Source organism: Phoenix dactylifera, unplaced genomic scaffold, assembly GCF_009389715.1.
Source record: "Phoenix dactylifera cultivar Barhee BC4 unplaced genomic scaffold, palm_55x_up_171113_PBpolish2nd_filt_p 001391F, whole genome shotgun sequence".
Classification (NCBI taxonomy): domain Eukaryota; kingdom Viridiplantae; phylum Streptophyta; class Magnoliopsida; order Arecales; family Arecaceae; genus Phoenix; species Phoenix dactylifera.
Window position 1 is genome coordinate 7,701 of NW_024068713.1, and position 18,045 is coordinate 25,745.

The 18,045-nt window shown below is 40.2% G+C and overlaps 2 protein-coding genes across 2 annotated transcripts; both read left to right on the forward strand.

The window, feature by feature from the left end:
- Positions 1–15,342: 15,342 nt before the first annotated feature.
- On the forward strand, positions 15,343–16,256 carry LOC120108553 (BURP domain-containing protein 3-like; the record flags this gene model as incomplete). The annotated part of the gene is made up of 3 exons (XM_039122189.1): positions 15,343–15,374; positions 15,469–15,565; positions 16,129–16,256. Coding segments are annotated over exons 1-3 (255 nt in total), but the record flags the coding sequence as incomplete, so codon positions are not given.
- A 7-nt stretch (positions 16,257–16,263) lies between these two features.
- LOC120108552 (BURP domain-containing protein 3-like) lies at positions 16,264–17,011 on the forward strand (the record flags this gene model as incomplete). Its single annotated transcript, XM_039122188.1, has 1 exon — positions 16,264–17,011. A coding segment is annotated over one exon (672 nt), but the record flags the coding sequence as incomplete, so codon positions are not given.
- Positions 17,012–18,045: the final 1,034 nt, after the last annotated feature.

The window sequence follows — 18,045 nt, forward strand, 5'->3', positions numbered from 1 at the left end:
TTTCAGATTTAGTTTCTTAAGATTTTTATTCTTTATAGCTAATTTTCTACATTTACCATACAAATCATGAAAAGCATTTAATAATTCATCATAAGGAAATTCTTCTTGAAAATCATTTGATGTAAAGGTAGATTCAGATTTTACCTTATCTTCTTGTGTCATGAAGCACAAGTTAGTTACCTCTTGTAGTTCTTTGGAGCTAATATCATCATTGTTGTTCCTAGCTTTCATTTTCTTGTTTGACTCTCCCTTGGTCAAGGCTTTCTTCCTTTTTATCTCTTTTTTTCTTTCATCTAGCTTCCTCTTCTTCTTTATCTTTAGGAAGCTTTTGAATTTTTTTGTTGTTCTTTCTTCCTCGAGTCGACTCGGGTTTACTTGGAGTCGACTCGACTAACTTGAGAGTCGACTCGAGATCTTCGAAAGACGTCTCGCTCTCAGAGGCCTAAAAGATGATTCTCTGTCTTTTGAACTGTTCTGCCTCGGAGTCGACTCGAGCCTTGTTGGAGTCGACTCGGCTAATTTGGGAGTCGACTCTGAAATACTTGGAGTCGACTCGTTCACAGGATCTTTAAAACTGAGTCTCTGCCTTTCAGACTGCTTTCCTCTAGGAGTCGACTTGGACAAACTGGGAGTCGACTCGACTGAGGTGGGAGATTCAACACCTTTTTCTGCAGTCTCATTGTTAGTATGTAATTGAAGCACATGTGAGCTAATCTGAGATTCATCATAAATATTTTCTAAAGTATCCCAGATCTCCTTAGCAGATAAGCATGCAGAAATCTTATGAAATATAGATTCATGGATAGCACAATATAGAATATTCATAGCATTAGCATTCAATTGTGCTAAGTCTTTTTCATTGACAGCTTGAGAGAGTGTGTGAGGGTCATTTATAATGATATTCCATATTTTATAATTTTGTGATTGAACAAAAATTTTCATTCTAACTTTCCATTGAATATAGTAAGTTCCATCAAAAGGTGGAGGTCTGTTTATGGAAAGTCCCTCGGCAAATAATGTATTATGTGGGGTTGTCATAATCTTTAGCTCTAGTCGGTTAAGACTATAATTAATAGAAGAGCACCTGCTCTGATACCACTTGTTGCCCAAGGTGACAACCCAAGAGGGGGGGTGAATTGGGTCTTTTAAAACTTTTCAACTACTTTTAATCTTTTAGAGTTAATTAAGCTAAGTTGTATGGATGCATAGTGGAATTTAAACTTAGCAAGAGTATGATTCTAATCTAATCAACTAATAACCAGCGGACTCAATAAAAGATTAGTCTAAGTTTGCCCAAGTATGCAATTCAATACAATGAGTCTTAATGCAGTTATATTGAATGAGACTTGATTAAGTAAATTGAATATGCTTGCAACTAAAGGATGCGCGGAGAAGAGTTAAGCAAGCAATTTATCTAAGTAAGTAAGTCAGTGAGGAAGTTAGATAACAAAGAGCATCACAGACACAACAAAAGTATAGTGGTTCGGTGCATCCCAGCACCTACATCCACTCCCCAAGACCTCTTGGGAATTTCACTATAATCCCTCAGATTACAACCGGTTGTTTTACAAGCTCACAACCCAACTTGTTGTTTTGCGAGATCACAACGAACTCGGTCGGTTTTCACAGGCTCACCGACTAGAACCAACCGATTGTTTTTCCGGGTTCACAATCAAACCCAGTTGGTTTTTCCAAAGGCTCACCAACCACAACCTTACAACGATTGTTTTCCGGGCTCACAATCAACCCAGTTGGTTTTTCCAAAGGCTCACCAACCACAACCTTACAACGTGGTTTTCCCTTTGGCTCACCAACAAACCTTAACCCTTTGATTCAATCCCTTGATTGAATCAAGTTACAAGATATTAGAACAAGAGTTTAAATCAAATACAAGCTTCTCAAATAAGCAAATATAGCAAATATAAACAAGTAAAGTAAAGAGAAGAAGCCCTCAACCAAATTTGTAGATGAAGGAACTCGGCTTCTTCTTTACTTGACCCTCTTCTGATTTTGCACGAAGTAGAGGATCACCGAGGCAGCACACAGTTGGAGAAGAAGCTTTGGGATTCACTTGGATGCTTTTCTTCTCTCTCTTTTACTTTGAATGGCCCTTTTGTGCTTTTGGGAGATTTCTCTTGTAATCTCTTTGAAATCTCTTTCCTAAATGTTCTCTCCCACTTCCATACTTCTCCCCTAGCTCTCCTCTTGATTTTATAGCTTTAGATGGCGTGGAAACAAAAATCTAGCCATTAGAGACAAAAATAGAGCCGTTGGAGTCAAGAAAAAACTAGCCGTTATGCCTCCCAGCGTGCTAGAGTCGACTCGGCTGAAGCAGGAGTCGACTCGGCTGAAGCAGGAGTCGACTTGGCTGAAATAGGAGTCGACTCGTGAATAGTAGTCTGCCGGCACTGTAGCTGGGAGTCGACTCCGCACTGTAGCGCTGAAGTTGGAGTCGACTCGAGCACTGTAGCGCTGAAAAACAACTCTCTGTCTTTTTGCCTGTTCTCAGTCGGAGTCGACTCGTAGAATCCCGGAGTCGACTCGAGCACTGTTCCTTGAAACTCCAGAGTGCCAGAGTCGACTCTGAACTTCCAGGAGTCGACTCGAGGACTATTCTTTTGAATCTTTCTTTGAATTTGCTCCTCCAATTTGAATCCTTTGAACTTGAAACTTGGGACAATGAAGTATAGCTTTCTTCCAACTCTTCTTGAGAGCTTTTGAGGCCTTCTTGTGTTTATCCAACTTGCTATGTTCCTTGCAAAACAAATTATCTTTCTTCTTGCAACACACACATTAGTATTTATACTTCAAGATTTTGTGATCATTAAAATCAATCTTTAAATCAATCTTTGGGTCATCAAGCCTTTAGAATATTTTATGCTGATGCCTTATACTATATGCAACAATCAAGAGATTTTTTTTTAATGTTTTATAACATGACATTAAATTTCATTGAATAGGTGATCAAGCAAATTATTTATTTTTTTTAAATTTTATGAGTTGAAGTTTGAAATTTGAATTCTGAAATTTGAAATTTGAAATTTTAGGTTTTTTCTTTTTTTTTGAATAATCACCCTTGATCTTTTCTTAAAGTTTTTTTTCTTAAATTTTCAATTAGCAACAAAGGTTAATGAGATATGATAACAATAAAATTCTAATTCTAAAAAAAAATAAATACAGAAAATTCAAAACAGAAAGCAGCAAGGTTTCGTATTAATCTAATGGTTTTAAAAGTTTCAGAATGTCAATCAGACCGTTTAGATGAAAGAAACACAGGTCCTGCACCTGACGACCAAATTTGAGTTCAATCCGAGTTTGATGCAGACTGTGCAGGGAATAAAAAAACAACAGTAAAGAATTTTTTTTTTTTGTTTTCGTAAGAAAAAGACTAACTACTAAAGTACTAATTAAATCTAAAATTATACTAATAAATCAGCCATTTTCCGGCAACGGCGCCAAAAACTTGACGCGCTCGCAAAATTGCTTTCGCGAAACTAATCTCCCAAGTATAGGAGAATCGCACAAGTAGTAAATTCTCGGAAGTCCGAGATCGAATCCTCAGGGAACGAAATATATATGAGATTATTTAGTATAATTTCAGATTAATTAATTCAATAAATTTGTGGACTAAGATGATGTTTTGCAAATAGGAAATAAATCAGTAAACAGAGAATTGAAGTTTGGAATCCCCTTTGATGATAATATTTTCAACAATTAAATTCTGCGATTCTTGATTAAAGATCAATCAGATAGAATAGTTCTAATCATGGAGTATATAATTTAAAAACATGAATTCAAGATCTAAGTATTTATCGTGCCGATACGTCTACGATAAATCAAACATCGAAACAATCCATGAATCAAGAAATATAAACCATAAAAGATCTATCTCATTAAATAAGCATGCAAGAATCAAAAACATATTAATAGATGTAAATCAAAGAGATCAATTGTTCAAAATTTACTTGAAAGAAAATAAGACATCAAAGGTTCCTCCATCACCCTTCACAAGATATCAGCCCTCCATTAAAATATAAGCCTTTCCCTCTCTTTTTCTTTTCTTTTCGGAAGAACAGGGCATCCCCTGTTTCTTCCTTCCTCTTTTTTTTTTCTTTCCTTCAATAGCCGGCTGAGGCTCTATTTTTCGAATGAGGGATGAGATCCCCCTCCAGCCGAGAGAGGTTCCTTCATATAGATCCCCAGAGCTCCTCCACCAGCGATGGATTTCCTCATGGCACGTGGAGAGGACGGACGGATGGGATGAATCCCGGAAGAAGAGGATGGATGCGGACTCTAAAAAGGGAGGAAGGCTGATCTCAGGAGGCAGCTGAGATACGGGATGCTGGGATGCGTTGCAGAGGGAGGAATGTGGACGAGATGCTTCAACTGGGATGCATGGATGGATGAACTCGGACGGGAGCTGGGATACGGGATACTGAAATTGGGAGATGCCGGGATCTTCGGACGCAGATGTGGCTGGAACGTGGAAGGGGCAGATGGATGCGGAGATGAGATCGCAAAATGCTAGAAAAGGCTGGATGAGGCTGTGGATGCGGGATCTTCGCGGATTGCCCGCGGATGCTGGGAGCTGATCACAGAAGCTGGGATCTCGGGAGAGCTGGAACGAGGATGCTCGGTGGTAGCTTGGGAGATCTGAACCGTGGATGGCTTGCGGAAGAAGCTCCATGGATGATGGATGGCTGGACTTGTGCACCGGAGCTGGGATGCGGACGCTGAGATCACAGACGCATGGATGGGCTCGCGGATGCCGTTGATCACTCGTGGGAGGATGGGTTGCACGCTGGATGTGGCTGCACCTAGTCGGCTAATGCTCCTTCTAGTGTGCAACTGGGACTGACCCCATGTGGTTGGCTGGTCACCTGTGGTGATGCATATTTTTGGACCCGATGCAAAATTTAACTTTGATTTACGATCACCTGCACCCTACAAAAATATAATATTAATACAGCACTTCTATCATTATTTGTTAGCAATAATACTAATTTAAGTGATGTGTAGATTGCACTTTTGTGCTCTCATCACTACTCATGCAAAGTTGACCTGCAGATGTGCAATTGCTCTTGTAGCGAGTGGCGAATCTTCCGCATGCTATGTAAGCATGCTTGTGCATGCATCGAGAAGGCTGGCAGATCATTATACTAATTCATTGACAATTGCTTCCAAGATGAATTGTATAGAGTAACATATGCCGAAGCAATCAGTCCAATTTCTGATATGGAGAAGCCCCAAAGTGCCTCTGAAGAGATTCACATTCTACCCCCTATCAGAAAGACACATTCCGGCATGTCTAAAAAGAAGAGAAGACCTTCGCAAGTGGAGTCAGTACGTGATATGAAATATGGACAATGCAGGAAGCTTGGGCACAACAGAAGGACTTGTAATGAGGTCATCAACTAAAGAATATGGAGATTATGAAGAATGTATCGAGATACCAAACTTGTATTTTTATCTTAGTCACAGCATATTAACTGGGAATCTCTTGTATTGATGTTAATGAAGTGCAATATGATATTGTATATGTTGATTTTTGGTTAGATTTTGATTTTGGTATTTGAAACTGGCATGCAGTTAAAAAATTGTTGAAAACATTTAATGATACACAGTTACCTGGTGAATATATATTGACACCTATTTAATCAACAGTTGGCACACCAGTTCACACCATCTCTCACATTTACAATCCTATGGCACGAAAAGGCACATAGTTGTAGTTGCCGTAGAAAAATATATATTGACGCCTAAAATCCTGTTTCCTGGCTTGCCTGCGACTTTAGCTGCTCTCTGAAATTATCTGAGGCTCTTAAGGGGTCGATTCCCTAAGTATTAGAGTCGACTCGATTTGTCTAGAGGTCGACTCGTGCCTGCATGAGGTCGACACTTAGGCTTAGCTGAGGTAAAGGCTGCTCTCTATTTTTGCTCTGTCCCACTTAAGGGGTTGACTCACCTTTCATCGGGGTCGACTCGAACTGTCCAGAGGTCGACTTGAAACTCCGTGAGTCAACACTTAGGCTTCGCTGATTTCGGCTACTCACTGTCTTTGCTCTGTGCCACTTAAGGGGTCGACTCGCCATTCACCGGGGTCGACTCGAACTGTCCTGAGGTCAACTCGAAACTCCATGAGGTCGACACTTAGGCTTCGCTAATTTCGGCTGCTCTCTATCTTTTCTCTGTGCCACTTAAGGGGTCGATTCGCTTTTCACTGGGGTCGACTCGAAATGCCAGAGTTCGACTTGAAACAGCATGGGGTCGACTCTAAGGCTCGCTTGTTTTCCGCTGCTTTCTGTCTTTGTCGTCAGATGCTTCTGGGGTCGACTCATGTATAAATAGGGTCGACTCGTGTTTCTCTCGAACACAATTAAGTTGTTCTGTGAATCTAGTTAAGTTGTCTGGGAACACAGTTAACTTATCTGGAAACACAGTTAACTTTTATGGGAACACAATTAAGTCGTCTGCGAACACAGTTAATAGAACTGTGCACATAGTTAAATGTTCTTCTAAAATTTGTTGTGGAAGTGGTTTGGATGAGTTACTAAAAGGAAAAATACGCTCAATCATGTTTGGGACATTCCAAAATCAAGCAATAAACACCTAATTTTGATGAATAGGAAGTTTGGGAAGGCATGAACACCATTACTCTACCCCGGAACATAGTTAGTTCAACTGTGCACACAGTAAGATATACTCTGCACACAGTTAAGTCGTCTACGAATATAGTTAATAAAACTGTGCACACAGTTAAATGTTCTTCTAAAATTTGTTGTGGAAATGGTTTGGATGAGTTACTAAAAGGGAGTAGATGCTCAATCATGTTTGAAGCATCCCAAAATCAAGCAGTAAATACCTAATTTTGATGAATAGAAAGTTTGGGAAGACATGAACACCGTTATTCTACCCTAGAATACAGTTAGTTCAACTGTGCACATAATAAGATATCCTCTGCTCACAGTTAACTCATCTGCGAATACAGTTAACTCGTCTGCGAACACAATTAATAGAACTGTGCACACAGTTAAATGTTCTTCTAAAATTTGTTGTGGAAGTGGTTTGGATGAGTTACTAAAAGGGAGTAGACGCTCAATCATGTTTGGAACATGCCAAAATCAAGCAGTAAAGACCTATTTTTGATAAATAGAAGGTTTGGGAAGACATGAACACCGTTACTCTACCTCGGAACATAGTTAGTTCAACTGTGCACACAGAAAGATATCCTCTGTACACAGTTAAGTCATCTGCGAACACAGTTAACTTGTCTGCAAATACAGTTAATAGAACTGTGCACACAATTAAATGTTCTTCTAAAATTTGTTGTGGAGGTGGTTTGGATGAGTTACTAAAAGGTAAAATACGCTCAATCATGTGTGGGACATCCCAAAATCAAGTAGTAAACACCTAATTTTGATGAATAAAAGGTTTGGGAAGTAACGAACACCGTTACTCTACCCCGAAACACAGTTAGTTCAACTGTGCACACGGTAAGATATTCTCTACACACAATTAAGTCATCTGTGAACACAGTTAACTCGTCTACGAACACAGTTAAATGTTCTTCTAAAATTTGTTGTGGAAGTGGTTTGGATGAGTTACTAAAGGGAAGTAGACGCTCAACCATGTTTGGAACATCCCAAAATCAAGCAGTAAACACCTAATTTTGATGACTAGGAAGTTTGGAAAGACATGAACACCGTTATTCTATCCTGGAACACAATTAGTTCAACTGTGCACACAGTAAGATATACTCTGCACACAGTTAAGTCGTTTGCGAACACAGTTAATAGAACTATGCACACAGTTAAATGTTCTTTTAAAATTTGTGGTAGAAGTGGTTTGGATGAGTTACTAAAAAGGAGTAGATGCTCAATCATGTTTGGGACATCCCAAAATCAAGCAGTAAACACCTAATTTTGATGAATAGAATATTTGGGAAGACATGAACACCGTTACTCTACCCCGAAACATAGTTAGTTCGACTGTGCACATAGTAAGATATACTCTGCACACAGTTAAGTCGTCTGCGAACACAATTAATAGAAATGTGCACACAGTTAAATGTTCTTTTAAAATTTGTTGTGGAAGTGGTTTTGATTTCTTAGAAGCTAAAGGTTTTACCATAGGTCTTAAGCTCAAAGCCATGGGGTGGGAAACCCTATGTTTCCTTAACATTTCAACCTACCCGAACTTGTTCGTGAATTCTATGCCAATCTGAAAACCAGAATTGCTAGCATTGAAAGTGTGGTAAACGGAACTCGGATTCTTCTAAACTCGGAAACCCTAAGAAGTCTTGTGAACATGCCAACCTCTGGTTCAACCCAAGATTATTTAGGACATAGAGAGTTGGGCCTTCAATTCCTTCTAGGTAGAGAAAATGTAAGTCAAATTGAGGATATTTTGGCCAACCGACTTAGTGTTAAAAATCAACTATTACATCACATTGTTAGCCGAATCCTCTTTCCCAAAACTGGTAGGTTTGATTTTGTTTCCGAAAGAGATATCCTTGTTATGCTCCACATTCTAAACACTAGCCCCCTAAGCTTACCTCACCTCATGATTAGACACATGGTAGAGTCTGCTTCTAGAGCTAAGGCATCCTTGCCGTATGGAATGATCTTAACCTTAGTCTTTGAGGAGTTTGGTGTAAATCTTGAAGGGGAGTCATCTACAACTCTTTCACGTTGGGATACTTACAATGACCGGTCTCTACATCGAATGGGTTTTCGTAAGAAAGACGGTCAATAGATAAGAAAAAATGAAGCAAAGACCACTGCAGAACATAGAGAAGAGGAGCCACCTGTAGAAAATGAAGAATCTTTTGATCCTCCCACTAAAGAACCAATTCCCCAACCTTAGCAGTCTACTGAGATTAGACTTAGTACTGAACAGTTTAGAGCACTAAGGGAAGATATTCTGTAAGAGTTAAGAAATTATAGGGATGTAGCTTCTACAGACTTGGTACCTTCCATCGCGACCATCTCTCAATTAGTCGCAGATATGAGGGCAGAATTGGTCAGTCTTCGATGTCTTGTTCAAGGACAATATCAGAGATTTGTGGACATAGAAGAGGAAACAAGAAAGCTTCAATAATCTGTCAGAAAGGACATCGAGAAACTGAATGAAAATGCAGAGGAAGTATGCAACAAACTTCTACAAGGACTTTATAAGAACAGTCAGACTGTAACTCAACTGAACAAGTCCTATCTCCAGTCTAATTCTGAAGTTGCACACTATCTCGAGAAAGTTTTTGAGGTACTAAGTCTTCTATTGGGGAGATAGCTAGGACCTTCTTCCAATTTCACAGCCCCTTGATTTCTTGTATCTTTAGAATCTTAGGATTTTTGTGTTGAAATCTTTAATAGATCTTAAGGACTCTCATTGTAATCTCTTTTTGTAATCTCTACAAGTGCAATGAAAAGTTCTATTTTTTTCCAGCATCGCTTGTCTCACTTATATTTCTTTGTTGGTACTTGTGTATTTGTAAGAAGGAGAAGATTGCTAAAAAAGGAAAAAAAATAATCTTAATTAAAATTTAAAACTTAATTAAGCTTATATTACGGAGTCGACCGCAAGTTGCCAGAGTGAAAGAAAACAAGAGCTATGAACAGCAGACGAGTTGACCCAAGGTACTCAAGAGTCGACTCTAGCTATTGTGGGGTCGATCTCATGCAGACACGAGTCGACCCCAGAAGCATCTCAGGGCAAATACAGAAATCAGCTGAAAACAATCGAGCTGTAGAGACGGCCCCTCGATCATTCGAGTCGACCTTCGGAGTCTTAGAGTCGACCCCAGTGAATGGCGAGTCGACCCCTTAAGTGGCACAGAGCAAAGATAGAGAGCAGCCAAAATCAGCCAAGCCTAAGTGCCGACCTCACGCAGACAGGAGTCGACTTCTGGACAGCTCGAGTCGACCCCAATACTAAGGGAGTCGACCCCTTAAGAGTCTTAGAGAAATTCAGAGAGTAGCTAAAGTCGTTGGTGTCCAAAGTCGACTCCGACATATATCAAGTCGACTCACTGCGAACACGAGTCGACCCCTGAATTTAGGAGTCGACCCCAGGCGACGGGTTGCACATGAACTAACTGTCGCTTTGCATGCCATAGGATGGTTACTGTGTGCCATGGTGCACCATATGTTGAAATCCCACAAAGATGGTCGCCTTCAACAGTGCACACAGTAACCATATGTTATTGTTTCCTAACTGAAATCCCAAAATGGAGCAAAATGGCATGCTGAGTTTTCTCAAACTCCGGTACGCTTTAGTTGCCAGACTTGTTGGTGCTCTTCATTGTTAGTTTAGTGCGGGTTGATAATGTTGCAGATTCTAGGTTGGTACAAATGGATTTTCCACCATTTGGAGATTGCATTTGATTTTAAACAAATTTCCAAACTGAATTACGTGAAATGAGGAACACACGTTCAATTGGCACACTTATAATAAGTCACGATGAACTCCTATTTAAGCAATGAGCATGACAAGAAGTTGAAAAATTTGCCAATCATCTGAACATAATAGGGAATAATGATATTATCTGTTAGAATGTTATATTACACAGAAGATGAAAATGACAATGTGATAATCATCCTTTACAACATAGTTACAATCATCTTTTACAACACATTTACAATCATGTTTTACAACATGGAGTCTACGCTCTCTTTCTACTTGACTTCGCTCCCGTACATTGACCAAAACCTATCAAACGCAACGCAGCCGGAATGTAATAGAATACTTCCTGCAGCCCAGCTCCTGTATAAAGAAGGATCCTTGAATTCTTCCTGCAATGGTCTCGAGCTGCCTCGGGTAAGTGCCTTTGCAAACATAAGCACTCGACACTATCAGTTCTTTGTTGTGCACATTGTCGAATTTCACGATACGTTAATTCAGGGATACGATATCCGACATAGTCATTTAGCCACATTCGCACAAAAGATGCTTGCAATAATGTGAAGAATGCAAAATTTTTAGAAGGAACCTATGATAAAAAAGAAAATCAGTAATATCATATTGTACAAGTGATACCAACATATCTAACAGCGTCATCCGCAACGTTAAAACTCCACAAGGAGTTGTAGGAATCGAAATGCTACTCCTTCAAGTCCAGAGAAAGTAGATACCAATGCCATCCCGTATTCATCAGAATGAATAGATATCTATACTTTTCAAGATCGGCACGACTGAATTCCCATAGCCATATTTGAATACTAGGCAGCAATGACTCTATGATTCTTTTCGTAACATCAGTGGTTATCCAGGAATACAGTGGTAGATGTTGAACCACAGCAGCCTGCATACAATTTATTTATTACGGCAGAGATGACACGCTGAATTTGAATCAACAAAGTAAAAAAAAATTCATGATGAGCAGTAAGTCAAAACTTGGATCTCGCAGCGCAAATATAAACATGGATGGTCAATAATCTCCGTATACACTCGAGGAAGAAGCTCCAAAATTTGAAAGTACACATTGATTACCTATACGTAATAAAACAACATAGCAGTGAATACTAAATTATATTCCTCCAGTAGAAGTGAGGTAGAAGCATACGTCACTGCATAGTGGCTTGTCATGTAGGAGCTGCACTAAGGCATAAGGGTTGCATGCAGGTTTGGTATAATCTTTGTCCTCCCATATTATATCCCTACATAATTCAAATGTTTAAGCTACTTTTAATGTGATAATTGTGAAGAACGGTAAGTTAATATAATTAACTTACCCAAACTGATGTTCTTCAAGAAAGAAATTAATAGCTTCTTCATAGTAAATAGGGAGTATACCTTCCCCCTTCCCATGATAGCTACGTTTCGATGCCACACTCTCAAGATCTACCACTTTAGTGGAAGGTACTAAATGCTAAGTTGAATAAATGGTGAAGACAACAATTTTTGTTAGAAAACTTAACTTTATAGACTTAGCAAATTCGATCAATATGGATACATAAACACATAAGGACGATACAACATTTCTATATCGCTCCCGGGGGGGAGGTTTCCTCCCTCGTTGGAGCTGATTTTTGGAGCTCCATTAATGCAGTAGTCAGTGGGTCGAATATGTTGGTTGACCGAGTGGGCGAATCCTCGATTTGAATAGTAATTCCCGTACTAACCTCACCAATTTGGGCAACTTTCACTTTTTTTTACCCTTTTAGAAGTCTTTGGAAGCTGTGATATGGCCTTCACTTTTTTCGATGGCTTCCACTTGCGTGCTCCCAGCTTCACGCGCTTGCATAAGGAGGAAACATATTTGGTCGGAGCTCCAGCTTTCTTCTTAGCTTCAGCATCGGTGGACCAAATAACCTGATAGGAAAATGCATTTGAAGATGATTTATACTACCATTCTAAAAGCATATACACTACGAACCAAATAATTACATACCTCCACCGAATCAGCACTATGATGCATATGATCTTTCTGAAGAGCAGCATCGTGAATAGGTTCAGCAGCTGTAGTATGCTCCTTCACGTAACCAATGAAGATCATATTTAATTCATACATCGATTCATACTTGAACTGATAGTTCATTTAAAAATTTGTAGGAAATTGCTTACCTCAGCGGAAACTGTAGCATGCTCCCCAGGTTTGTCATCCACCAGAATGCCCTTATCTCATAGGACCTTCTCTATTCTCGACACCCTCTTATCGATCAGTTCTATGCAGGTAGCGTCCTCCCCTTCGACATCCCCAATAGGATGAGGCTCTAGTAAACTAAAGCTATGTTGTAGCAAACACGTCTCAAGCACTGTGATACATGTTTGAATGCCCCGCAGTGGATGTCGATCACTATGGCTGGATGACGGAACCTAAAACAACACAATAATAAATGTGGTGTATGCATTTAACTAATTGTAGGCATACTTAACTGTGTGTAGACTTGAACTAAATGTGAGTTACTAGCAAGAATTCCATTAATGCGGATACATGATATGTGTGTGCCAAGTGGATGTGCCATATGGAGTTAACTATGTGCTGGCAAGTGAAAAGTGCGTGCCAAATCAAAAGTGCTTGTAAGTTTCAGAAATGCTATGTTACAGTAAGCTGATAATACCTGAGTTCTGACATGCACAGATTGTTGCAGTTCTTCATCCGTTTGCATCTCTATCAGCCAAACTAATTGTGGCCCTCCTTGCGAGAGAAGGTGCAACTCCTCCTCTCTAGGTTGTAGCTTCTCAATAACCTAAAGCGAGCGAACACTTAATTTTAGGAACAAGTTGAAATATTTGCAATGTAAGAAATCAACATTCAAACCTCAAATCGTTTTAAATTCTTTATAATATCGGCAATCATGTCCACCCTGCGAGGGAATGGGGTGTTGTTCCAGCGTACGAGACGTGGATGCATGAACGGTGGCCAGTGGCTTCCAACAATGCTGTTCGTATGCTCAACAGCCCATATCTGGCAAAAACCATTGTAAACATCAAATTACAAGTAAATATATATAGCGTAACAATGAAATTTTAAAAAAACATCTTTTGATGCTCACCGCTAGAGCGACCGTGCAGCCGTCCATGTATCTAGCAGATCCTTCGCCTGTGATGTTTCTAGTCTTCACACTATCGGCTAGACTAGGTATCTGCTGCCGAAGAAAAGAGAAAATGGCAAGACCCCAACACTATGAACCTAAGCAGTCTAAATCATCATCATATGAACATAATATCTTAGGAACATAGTAGTGTACGGTTGGGAAGAGGATAGTCCCAAAGAGATATAGAATCCATAATTTTGTAGAATCCTCCACATCTTGTCGTCTGCTCTTACCGACAAGGTATTGTAATCTATTTTTAATTACATCTCTATTGGCTTTTTGGTGGTCACTCTCAAAAAATCGGATGATGAGGTCAGACATGACCCTCCCCTTTCTATGCAGTTCCACCTCATTACCCATGGCACTCAAACCAAGGATTAGTGCCAAATCAATCCCTACAAAAGGCGCTAGAACCCTACCAAAACAAAAACTTTCCTCAACATTATCCTAAAAGGAGAGCAATGTATCCAACACAGGCCTACTCTGTTTTATATATGGTAGACCTAGCATGTGCCCAAAAGGAGTACCACTCACCCTATCCTTCTGTTCACGAGACATACACGGGATTAGGGTGACCATAAAACTTACAAAGTGGGCGAAGTAACACCTTCAATTCACCATATTATTCGGGCCAACAAAGGATTTTTTTGCCTGTACTCTGCTTTGGGGCCATCTAAGATATCTGCATCACAAATATAGTTAAAAATTATATTTTGAATAATATCAACTCAAAATAAATCTTTCCATAACAAATATCTCAAATATGCTACCACAACCTCTCAGTCCATTAATTCGGCAAATCCTAACCATTCCCACAAATATCTCAAATGCCCTACAATACTGCATATCATGTCCGTGTTCAAAAAAATTATTGGAGAAAGTATGCAGTGACAAACCTGTTGAAGGAATGCAGAGATGCCTTAGGAAAGGTTGGAGAGACCAATGTCCACCTAAGCTTCCGCTACAAACGAACAGGGCGGAGTCGGTTAGAAGGTCGACTCCGAGGCTGGATGGAAAATATCTTCTTGCTCCTCAAAATCGAGTCGGAAGGGTTCTCCCTTTCGAAAAGGCACACGACTTAACAGGAAAAAAGAGGAAGATCGAATACCTTTGGGTAGTGGTTTGCAGTTCTAGGGTTTGAAACCAGGGCGTAAAAATCAAGCGGAATCGGGCGAGATTTTTATGGATTTTTTTCCGTTCGAAGAGAGGATTAGGATACGAACTTTGGGAACGAAACGAGGGCTGGAATCGGTAAAGTTTGAATAGGGCTTGTTCAAATGAACAGAGAAGCATACGAGGAACGACGGAAGAGGATAAGGGTCAGGGGTATTTTGGTCTCCTTATGGTATTTCAAATGTCAATGAACCGCTTATTAAAAACACAGTCAAGAGGGACTATTCGTTATAGGCGGGTATAACTTTGGACCGCTAAGCAACTTTTCCTAAAATTTATCTCCATCTCAGCCTGTGGATGGGAAAAATAAGATGCAACAAATCATAATCGGACGATACTCTAGCAAGGCTTGTGACCTTGTCCAGACGTAAGTCCTCTGGATGCGATTATCCAAGGAAACCTTGCACTGCATGAGCGCTCTCCCGGCCCGTGCGGAAATGCCGTACAGCGCCCGTCTGACACAATATGTGGGTTCCGGCTGACGTAGCACATGGGCTGACTCCCGGCGCGTATCGACAATGGAAAGACCCCGCCGGCCGTCACGGAGAATCCACGCTCTACCCACCCCTGACGCGGTAAGTTGTTCATTTAATTGCTGGCACTGTGGTTGTCTCGGCTCTGCTGGTCCCCGGAGCAATGGGGCCTTTCCTCCTCGTTCTCTTCGCTGTAAGCACCAGCTAATTTCCCCTTCTTTGTGATTCTATCTATATCTTTGTCACTTTATCTTTAGATCTCTAACCCAGATGAGGATTTGTTTCAGCATGCAATTGGAGTAAGCCATGCCCATGCTGCTTCACCTGCGGAGGTCTACTGGCACGCAGTCCTGCCAAAAACACCCATGCCCGGTGCTATCCGTGGTCTCTCTCTCTCTCTCTCTCTCTCTCTCTCTCTCTCTCTCTCTCTTTCTCTCACACACACACACACATACTTCTACCAGTAGTGTTGTCAATGGAGTAAACCATCTGTCACTGCTTTTGCATGGTTCAGATAAGTGAAGGTTAAGCCTCGAATCTGATCTCAACATAGCTACAAGATGTGCCGAGATATGGATCCGGTTGACTTACATCCTGCTTTAATTTATAGAGCTTACATAATCGATTAATAAATCAATACAAATACTATTTCGAGTTATTTGTTTATTTATATTACGATTTAATCATTATATGGTTAGAAACCTGTAATTCTATCTATCAATTTGATGATAGTGTAACAATTATTCAAGATTAATTGAAGCTACAGGCATGCATGTAAGATTGTTAGGGGCCTCATGCTCTCAGCAATTCCTCCAACGAGCCATTTCATAAGCAGCTTGAGCTCATCTTAAAATCGACAAGCAGAGCTCAACCTTGCTTGAAAAGTAATTTGCCAAGGTAGAGCATGATTACATGCCTTATCAATAGCTTGTACTAACTGCGCGCAGATATATTGGCTGATAAGGAGGCACGCACAGCCGTGAATGTTAGCGAGGGAGGGCTCAGCTTTAATATCAGCAAGGGCAAGAACTTCGCGAGACTTGGTAATTCCTACATCTACAACTACAGGTCCCGCGCGAGCAACCAAAATAGAAGATCGCTTTGCAACTATCTTCTTCTTACAGAAGGACGTCTTGCATCCCGGGGCCAACAAGACCATCCATTTTATCCGGACCAGCTCTGGCGCCACCCTTCTTCCTCGTCGCATGGCTGACTCCATTCCCTTCTCATCCATCAAGCTCCCAGAAATGCTTGCCCGCCTCTCCATTAACCCCAACTCCACCGAAGCAGAATCCATGAAGAAGACGCTTCAGGACTGCGAGGCGCCTCCAGTTGATGGAGAGACCAAGTACTGCGCAACCTCCCTCGAGTCCATGGTGGATTTTAGCACGTCGACCCTTGGGACACGTAACATCCGGGCCTTGTCAACGACGTTGGATAACCATGCTACCCCGAAGCAAGTGTACACCATGTCCAAGGTGCAAAAGCTGGCTGGCTCTAAGTTCGTGTCTTGCCATGTTATGAATTATATATACGCTGTGTTTTACTGCCACTCACAAAGCACGGTAGCATACACATTGTCGATGGTGGGGAAGGATGGGACAAAGGTGGAGGCCGTGGCTGCATGCCACACTAATACGGCCGAATTCAACCCCCAGTACGTGGCTTTCCAGGTGCTTCATGTGAAGCCTGGGACTGTGCCAATCTGCCACTTCCTGCTCGAGAACGGCATTCTATGGAGTCCAAACAAATAGAGCGTGTTGTACTTAGAGGTGAAGCTTTGTTTGCCTCTTTATATATATATATATATATATACTGTGCGTGTGTTAATTCCTATGGTAAACAAGAATAAATTTTTATTTTGATCCGGTAGAGTTTCCATGCTCTCAGCAACATGTTAATTTTCCTAGATCCCTTTGAATTATATATTGTTTTATTGAACTACGGCATAACCTGAAATTAAATAGAAGAAAATCACTGTTGAAAGCCAATTTTCCCTGTCCGTACGTCGACCGTAAAATGAGGCAATAGGATGATCTCCAACCTCCAGTCTCCCTTGTTGTAAATGGCTCCTCTAAACCTCTTGCTCATGTAACTTAATCTCTGTTAATATTTTTTATTTTTAATAAAGTTTGGGGGAAGGGCCTCTAAAAAAACAAAAAGAAAGAAAGAAAGAAAGAAAGCTAATTTTCTCTGGAGACATCAATTGGCCACAAACTAATGAGAAGAATCTAAGTCTTAAAGAGATACGTGGAAGCTCCTCAGCCTTACAACATAATCACCCAACCTACTTCTCTGGGAGATATATGCTTGCTTTTTACAACTACGGTTCAAGGCACCTTAAAAAAACATACAGGAATCAAAGATAATAACAGTTTGACTTGGTATTTGGGTCCCATTTAAAATTAACAGTTTGACTGATGTTCTGTTAACTTATGGATTAAAGTATTGGATAAAAATAAATCTCAGAAAGATAAGCATAGGTTTTTCATACTATTAGGTGTGAGTATAATTTACCCATAATCTCAAGAAGATTTTTGTAATTTATTCTAAAGAAAATTAACTCCCTGCTTTTCTTTCATATCCATTGATTTTACAAGTTTGTCACATCTCCAACAGCAAACATCATTTATTTCATCCATTTTTCTCCTACGGGTGTTGACAAAAAAGGGAAAAAACAAAGAAAAAGAAGAAAGGAAAAGATTAATGCTTAAGCACACCTCCAAATATAACTTTTTTAGATATATGTTTGCTTTTAACAACTGTGGATGAATGTCTTTTGTAGCTGGATTTTGAGTCTCAAAGTCACTTGGAAAACATGCAACACTCAAAGATAATAAAGAAAACTATGGTTGAATGCCTCT